We start from the raw sequence: 8,955 nt of genomic DNA on the forward strand, positions 1-8,955 counted from the left end.
TCCCAACGGAAAAATAAAAATGAGATTCTATTTTTTCATGTTTGCGATTACACGTCAACACCCTGAAAATTATTAGTCTTTTCAGTGTGTGTTCTCTTTAGGGTATAAATTTAGCGTAAAATGATCATCCATTCCCGGACCAGGAAGTGTTATATTAACCACCCAACTTTTGGATGCATAGAGTAGGACAGAACGAGTAACCATCTTTTGTATAAGTAAATGGTCGCCATTTTGGAAATACAAAATAAAAAGTGCTTACTGTTAGGTGGTTAAGAAGTGATCATGTTACGCGATATTTGTATGGTTAAGTGAATCGAATCCCCGCCCTAAAATATTTTATTTATACTTTCAGGGTGTTGACATGTAATAACATAAAAAATAAAATAGAATCTCATTAAAAAAATGGTAAAACACTGTATGGTTTTCGAGCTGAATAAACATGTTAAATTGAATAAAAACACGAAAAATATATCCCGTTTGGTAGAAAAGTAATTTATCTTGCCTTTGATAACATTTATTTGTTATATATTTGTTTTTTGACAACTTTTTCGAATCTATGTGTACAGTAATACAAACCCAAAATTTGTTTTGTTATTGTAAATAAATCCTTTGTGTTTTTCTCTTGTTAGACTATGGTCTACCTTTTTACGACTTTGCTACTCGGATTTAGGGTTAGTGGTAAAAAAAAAAAAAAAAAAAAATCGTTAACCTTCATAAAAATAGAATGATCCGGAAATGAGTGATCGTTTTACGTTTAATTTATATACTAAACTGATCCCCGACTGTAACTTCTAAAATAATCTTTTTTCTTTCTTCTTTCAACCAAGTTTTTTCAGGATTACATAAAGAGAGTACAATCTCATTTTTGATTAGTGATTTAGCTGAGGGTGTTGTTACTGTTACTCTACAAATTTACCATGTTTCTTTTTTAAATAAACTAAAAAGAAAATGTAGGGCGGGACCTGACCGAGAATCACCCCCCCCCCTCCTCGTAATTTTTATGGTATGTTTTAGTATGTAGTTTGGTTTTCGAGTTTGGGGGGTGTTTATTCCGAAAGCCGTTCTTAATATGGGGAGGTTGGGAGGGTTTATTCCGAAAGCCGTTCTTAATATAGAGAGGCTGGGGGGGGGGTGTTTGTACTACGCTGGGTTAGGTCGTAAAAAAATCCCAACTGCAGAACAACGGTTAAAATTAGGGGGGGGGGGTAATTCGCGTTCTGGTCTGACAAACGTAGAAAATACTCCATTTATTTTAGTAGTCTCCCGTTCCGTTTTACTACTACTGAGAGGTTTACCACGAAAATGCATTCCAATATATTGCCTAAGTAACCACTTTCAGTCAAAAGTGTATACGTGTGATAAATAATATCCGGAATATACTAATAATTACTATAGTCCGGATTTTTTTTTTTTTTTTTTTTTTTTTTTTAACATGAGGATTTATATATTTCAACTACAATTCTTATCTCATCCAATATTAACACCGTTTCGGCCGATGTAACCTCTAATCATCTTCAAGTGCATTTTTTTTTTCAGCAGGGTATCATCATCTCTGCATAAGCACCTTTTTTTTTAAGAGTATTTTCAAGTTAAATTCAAGCTTTACGGTATCTTTTTTTTTAATTGTTAGGTGAAAGTACAGAATTTAAAACCATCCCTATGTTAAGAATGGATTTCTAATTTAGAAACTTTCTAAATAATAACGTTATTATTTCAACACGGAACCTTCTTTGCGTGAGTATCGTAATTTTATTCATTTATTTATTTATTGAATTTGGGAACATTGTTGGAATTTCGAACTAAATCCTTCATTCAATATAAAATAAACGTTACATCGGCCGAAACGTTAAACAAGATAGCTAATAAAACTTTATTACTATTTGCAAAATTCCGCCGACCCAACTAATGTTTTTTTTTAGGGACCGTTTTTGGGTCCCTTAAAATATGAAAACCAGTACATATATAAAAAAATTTAATGGTTATTTTATTTATTTGGGGGAGGGAGGGATAACAAACAATTAACAAACATCACAGCAAATATTAATTCTGTAATAGAAATAAAATAAAAACACGACCCCCCCCCCAAAAAAAAAACTGTGTCAGCATTAATTGATAACCACACTAAATAGTCGAGGAGAGTCAAGGAGGATGAAAAGACCGAGGAAAGAAAGGGCTAACCAGACCTCCAGTGGACCTGGACTTCCACAAAAAGGATTGGGACTTTGGGGAGGCTTATTGCCACCCAAATTCCAGTGAAGATCAATGGTTGTTCCTATTTATTTTGCCTCCTCACGAGGGAAGAGTTAGACACTAGGGTCGTTTTTTTTTTTAATATGGAGAAAAGAAACAAAAATAAAAATTGTCTCAGTCGTGAAGGATTTCTCCTCCGCTAACCGAGAACAAAAAAAAATTGAAGTATAGCATCAGAACAGATACTACACTTTGATCTTGGCCGAAAAATCAATAATTATTACCACCGAGAAATTAATGGTAAACGGTTATTGCGACAACGCAAACAAATATGCAAAGGACCTCGAAAGAGGTGGAGACTGGAAATCTAGGGAGACTTGTTTTTATTCAGACTCCAGGGAACACCACAGTTTGTTTCCAAAAAGAAAACTTTGATTGCTTAGGTGAAAACTCCTAGTGAGTGATAATAAAATGGAGACGTTTAAGACTCGTGATGTGAAGGGTTCGGGAAGACTGAGGAGGGAGGGCACTAATTAGACCTAGTAGAAGAACAGTACGGTACGCCGTCGGTACGGTGGGGCCCTTAGGAGGATTTTTGTCACCCAGACCCCAAATGGTTATTGCCAGCGGGAAATCAAAGGTAAGCTGTTGTGTTGCTGCGATGACTTGGAGTCATCTGTGGGTTATCGAGACAGATGGAGAGCACTGAAAATCTGGAGACTTGCTGTCACTCAGACTCCAGGGAACACTACAGATTATTGTCAGTGAGTGATCGTTGGTGATTGTGCGCGAGAGAACTCCTAGTGAGTCTCCTCCTCAGAGTGAGTAACACAATCGAAATAAGAACGTAATGCTTCTGCTTCACAATTAAATCGGATTCAATTGTTCTATAGGGATTGTTAGATTTTTGGCGGACCTGAACGAGAACTACCCCCCTCCATATAATTTTAACCAGTATTCTGCAGTTAATATTTTTTTACGACCTAACCCACGCGTAGTATAAACTCCTCCAACTTTCCCATATTAAGAACGGCCTTCGGAATAAACATCCATCCACAACCTCGAAAACTATACTACATACTAAAACATATTATAAAAATTAGGGGGGGGGGATAGGAATTTTCGTTCAGGTCCGCCAGATCTTTTTTTTTTTTTAACCGCCATTTCGCTTGGTATTATTCTCCAATTATACTGAAGATTTCAATTTTGAGATGACTGCTATTGAAACAATATTATCTTAACCAAATTAGTTACCATTTTATGTTTTAATAACAAATTTGGTTCAATTAATAATTTAATTACTAAACAATACTGTAATCCCAGTGCTTCTACAGAATTTGAACCGAACCAAACTAAGCCAACCTGCAAAACTAAATCTAAAACTAAGATTGGAGATTAAAAAATCAGTTCGGTTCAAATTGTGTAGAAGTATCACAATACCTCCCAAATGTTAACTTCGGAAGTAGTTCTTAACTTGGGGAGATTGGGAGGCATTTTTCCGAGAGCCGTTCTTAACATTGGGAGGTTGGATGTTTATAGTACGCCGGGTTAGATCGTAAAAAATAGCGTTTTAGGTACTTCTGCAGTTTACAGGTCATAATAACATCATTATTTAGAAACCCATTTTTTAAACATCGGATGGAGAGAGGCTTTGTTAACTATTCTGTACTTTCCCCTAAGAAATTGACATTCGTCAAGTTCCGTGCGTGTTTGTTTACAATATCACGTCAGCTGACAATGAATTCCCTGGAAAAGTCACTTCTGATTAATGTTTGCGAGTTTTAAAATATGCAAACAAGCTTGACTGTTTTTCAGAACAACAAAAACTGGCAAACATTAATCAGATGTGACTTTTCCAGGGCATTCACCGTCAAGCGCCCAAATATCAACTGACGTGATATTGTAAACAAACAGACGGAACTTGATGAAAGCTATAAATTTAATAAACAAACAAAATATAACGTAAACATTTGATTTGAAAATTCTATTTAAAAAAATAGGGCAGATTCTAGTTTACGGATTGTGCTATATTTTTTTTATTCATTTTTTTTAGATAGAATTTTCAAATTAAATTCAATTTTTACGTTATCTTTTGTTTATCAAATTGTTAGATGAAAGTACAAAATAGACCAGAAGCAGCAACACCACATTTTCATGACGAGGATAGGTTTCTAAATAATAACGTTATTATTTTAGCACGATCCGTAAACTGCAGAATTATCAAAAATAAGATTCTTTAAATGAAAATGTAAATATATATAAAAGCTATTTCACGATACAAGAATACAGTTTGTGATCAACAATTAATTCTTATCCAATATTTGGTCAAATTATCAAACGGAAAAAAAGGACGGGTGTGGTTGTAAAAAAAAAATCATCAGGTCTCCTAACATAAAATTGAACATGAAAGTCATTCATTCATAACCCTACCTGTTTCGGATCATCATAGTAAATCCCAATGGTTTTCTTGTATGGTGCAAGGCGGACAACTTCACTGAAGATTTGGCCCGCATCTTTGTATGGTCCACGGGTAAACTTGTACGCCACAAGTATGTCTCCGATCGGGGGCTTGCCCGTGGAAACCTGGATATTGTAGAAAATACCAGAGTAGGCCAAAAGGGCGAAGAAGGACAGTAGTAGACAGAGCAAAAGACCGCATATTCCCAGGATAAACAGAGTCTCCATCGCAGAAAACGAGAAATAATTGTAAAACAGACGGATAATGTATTTTTTTAACTTTGCAGACTAAAGAGTTCGTATTCAAGGGAGATAACCAATTAAGTCTATTATAAATATAAAAAAGATTTAATTTCAATTATCTAGCACAGACTAATTCGACACCCGAATTCACACCAACCGATGATTGTCTTCGCTAGTCAATTCGACAGACCGGGCGCTGTCTTCACATCATAAAAAACCTTTTTAAATAAACTTAGTATAGACAACAAAATGAACATGTGGTCAAAGAAATAAGTATATGTATGTTATCAAAGCAAGATAAGTTAGTTACTTACTCTTCTACCTAGCTGAATGAGTTTTTTACTTATTCAGCTCGAAAATGATGTAGGTCGAGTATTACGTGACAAAGGAGAAAAAATGGTCAAAATGAAAGGGTTACATCTTTTGAGACTCGATAATCGCTCAAAATAGAAAATTAAACAAAATGCTGGTCGAAACTCACCACATAAACGCTTCTTCGGAAACTAAAAGCCACGAAATTGAATTTCCATTAAAAAAACAATGTCATTTACTTAATTTTTTATGTTAGTTTCAATGTTATTTACCTGCCATATTAAAGAACCTACCATTGATTTTATATGTCAGTCCTGTCTGTTTGTGCGGTGATAATGGCTTGAATTAAAGTTTTAAATGAAAAAGTGAAGTATCATGGTTCAATTGTGTCCTAAACAGAAACATTCATTTAGAACGCGCCCCTGTCATATTAAAGAACCGACTGTTTGATTTTATATACCAGGCCTTAAAATTTCTCAAATGCTCTTTTGATGTTAGGCTGTATAAGGTGTTAACTTTGATCAAAATTGCCTGTTCCCCCTTTCATCAGATTTTTTTTATTATTGACTATCAATACTTATTAAAGACAACCCGATACAAAACCTATCTAAGAACACTGCCAGATACATGAAGTACATTTGTACAAAATTTCATAAAAATCGCCCCATCTGTTTTGGAACCCAAAAGGAACTAACTCTCTCTCTCTCTCTCTCTCTCTCTCTCTCTCTCTCTCTCTCTCTCTCTCTCTCTCTCTCACACACACACACACACACACACACACAAACACACACACACAAAGTTCGTTTTTATACAATAGTATATATATATATATATATATATATATATATATATATATATCATTCAATCACTACCATGGTTGAATATATGTTTAAGTCCGAAATTGAATGAATCGAGACACATTCAAATCCCCACCACTAATTCTGTTCGCAACCAAATTTCAAACAGGTTATATAGTTGGATAGAACACCTCATTAGCTACATTTTGAAAAAAAAATTTCGAAAATTGGTTCAGTAGAAAAAAAGTTACAACAAAATATGTGGGTTCACAAACAGGAGAGTAAATACACAAGTGACTAACGCTTTTTTTTTATTTTGCATAACTTTTTTTGTATATAAATATTTTTTACTGCGATTTTGCCAATATGACATGTTAGCGTAACTGTTAGAGTACCGGGGGTGGGTGGAAAGATTTTAGGTTCAATCCCGTGTATCGTTTTTTTTTTTATAATTAAAAAACCGAACTTTTTTTTTAATAACTAATTTTTTTAACTCTCCTTATGATTTTATAGCAAAAAATGGTGAATTTATCGATTAAAAATATTAGTGAATTCTATGATATACATATTCTTTGAATGAACTCAAATTTTTCGTTATCACATTTGATGAAAAATGTAGTCCCATTTTGGCAATGCGTCTGACCAATGATGCTTTTGAACCCGTGACCAGCACTGCGATGTCATCAGCAGCAGCCTGGGCATAAATATTCCTATTTTTAAACTCCTTTAAAAGAGGATTCAGCATACAGTTCCATAGTAAAGGTGATAAAATCCCACTTTGGGGGTTTCATTTAACTACTTCCCTTTTAACAGTTGCCCTCAGTAGTTCTACTTGAACTGTTCTGTGCCTCACCATATACTCAATCCATCGGATGAGTACTGGTGGCACATTGAGTTCTCGTAGCGACTTGAACATACTACTGAAGGGTATGTTGTCAAAACTCCAACGATATCTAAAAAGACACCGAGTGCCATCTTCTTTTTTGTTAGTTTACACTCGATACAGATCACAAATTCATGAACCGCAGTCTCGGTAGAGACCCTGGCTCGGAACTACTGTGATTGAATGATAAATATTGCATAAATGTGTGTTTGAGAGCTAATTTTTTTGGACAATCATTAATAAATATTATAAATTTATATATTAATACAATAGCAATGCCTGGAAAAATCCTGGATTATATGGAAAAATGCGCACCTGAAAAGTAATATTCTTAAGATTTTATTAAACCTGGAAAAGTAAAGGACAAGAAATTCAACCTGGAAAAGTAAAGAACAAGATATTCTAGTAAAGTAAAAAATAAGAATTTTTTAGACTTAAAATATTGCAGCTAAAAATAAAATTTGAATATTGATAAATATTTTATTTATTATTTGCATATGTTGTTGTTTATTGTTGAGTTAGAAAGAATTAAATGATCCTAATTATGATATAATAAAATTATTAATTTTTATGTAAATTATAAAATTATTAATTCCATCTACTAACTAACTAACTAATGAATTAATTTTATTCAAACAATTTTCACTACATAAATATATGCAAATAATAGGGGGGAAATAAGTTCAATCCAGCGACTGACACCCTTTCTAACTCAACAATAAACAACAACATATGCAAATAATAAATAAAATATTTATCAATATTCAAATTTTATTTTTAGCTGCAATATTTTAAGTCTAAAAAATTCTTATTTTTTTACTTTACTTTACTAGAATATCTTGTTCTTTACTTTTCCAGGTTGAATTTCTTGTCCTTTACTTTTCTAGGATTATGTTTTCCAGGCTTTGTCTATATTAGGCATATGCAGAGGTACAATCAGATGGACTCATCAGAAAAACAATGCTTCGCCACGACCACCGAGACCTGTTAACTGAAAGGCCTGTTAACTGAAAAATGCCTGCAGGCAATGTAGGTAAGATTTACACAAACTATCACTGTCGATACAGTGATATTTTTAACGTGTTTTAAATCTTTATAAAAATACACTCATATGACGGCATTTTTAAAAAGATTTAAAACATGTTAAAAAAAAGAAAATAAAAAGAACCTAATTCAATTAATAATGAAACTGAACGTTATTCAATATAAATATTATCTATGTAAAATTACGTAATGTTACAATCTAATAATGATAAAACTGAGTTATGAATTTAGGGAATAAACAATTAAAGAGACATATTAAACAAATATTTCTTGGCCTTCTGGACAAGATCACAGTGTAGTATCTGTTTTGATGCTACACTTCACCTTTTCTGACCTCGGTCGGTGGAGGAGAAATCTTTCATGACTGAGATTATTTTTGTTCATATCCAGAGTGCCCCTTATTGAGAAGCTGGATTTTCCCCACAAGATTATATGTTGAAATATTTAAATAACTATTACTTTAATCTTGTGAAATACAGAAATTATATTTAAAGTTTTGATTTTCTGTTCTTCTATGTTCATTTTTTCCCACGTTTTTCATCAAAATGTGTAGCGTATTTTCATCAGTTACAGGATTAGGAATCATATACTCTGCTATAGTCTTCATTTTCATATTAGTGCAGAATACATCAATACGGAAATGAAGTTCACATAAGACAATCATACCATAATGTGAACATTGGTTAAAAACTAAGAAAATAGAGTAAACAGCCACGATATTAAATCAGGGTGGTGATGAATTTGGGAAGGGACATTATTATTATTATTATTATTATTATTATTATTATTATTATTATTATTTCACTCATTAGGGGTTGTCTCACAGGCCATCATCAGTGATCGCTCACTGGCAGAAACTTGTGGTGTTCCCTAGAGACCGAGTGACAACAAGTTTCCCCAGATTTCCAGTGTTCTCTACCTCTTGACCATTGTGCAGATGATTGCATGTTATCACAACAGCCGTTGTCATTGATTTCTTGTTGGCATCGACCATTGGTGTTTCTTGGGGTTTGGGTAACAAGATTTGAA

At 33.4% G+C, this 8,955-nt stretch overlaps 1 protein-coding gene across 1 annotated transcript in view; it reads right to left on the reverse strand.

Annotated features, from left to right (window-relative positions):
• The window catches only part of LOC145252772 (uncharacterized), a 115,478-nt gene extending 110,504 nt beyond the window's left edge, over positions 1-4,974 (reverse strand). The window contains exon 1 of the mRNA XM_080112686.1: positions 4,621-4,974. Coding sequence (XP_079968812.1) covers positions 4,621-4,875 — 255 coding nt within the window. The 5' untranslated portion in view covers positions 4,876-4,974. The remainder of the gene's footprint in view (positions 1-4,620) is intronic.
• Positions 4,975-8,955: the final 3,981 nt, after the last annotated feature.

The sequence above is a fragment of the Euprymna scolopes genome, chromosome 29, assembly GCF_053919585.1.
Source record: "Euprymna scolopes isolate OS-2025 chromosome 29, ASM5391958v1, whole genome shotgun sequence".
NCBI classification, from domain to species: domain Eukaryota; kingdom Metazoa; phylum Mollusca; class Cephalopoda; order Sepiida; family Sepiolidae; genus Euprymna; species Euprymna scolopes.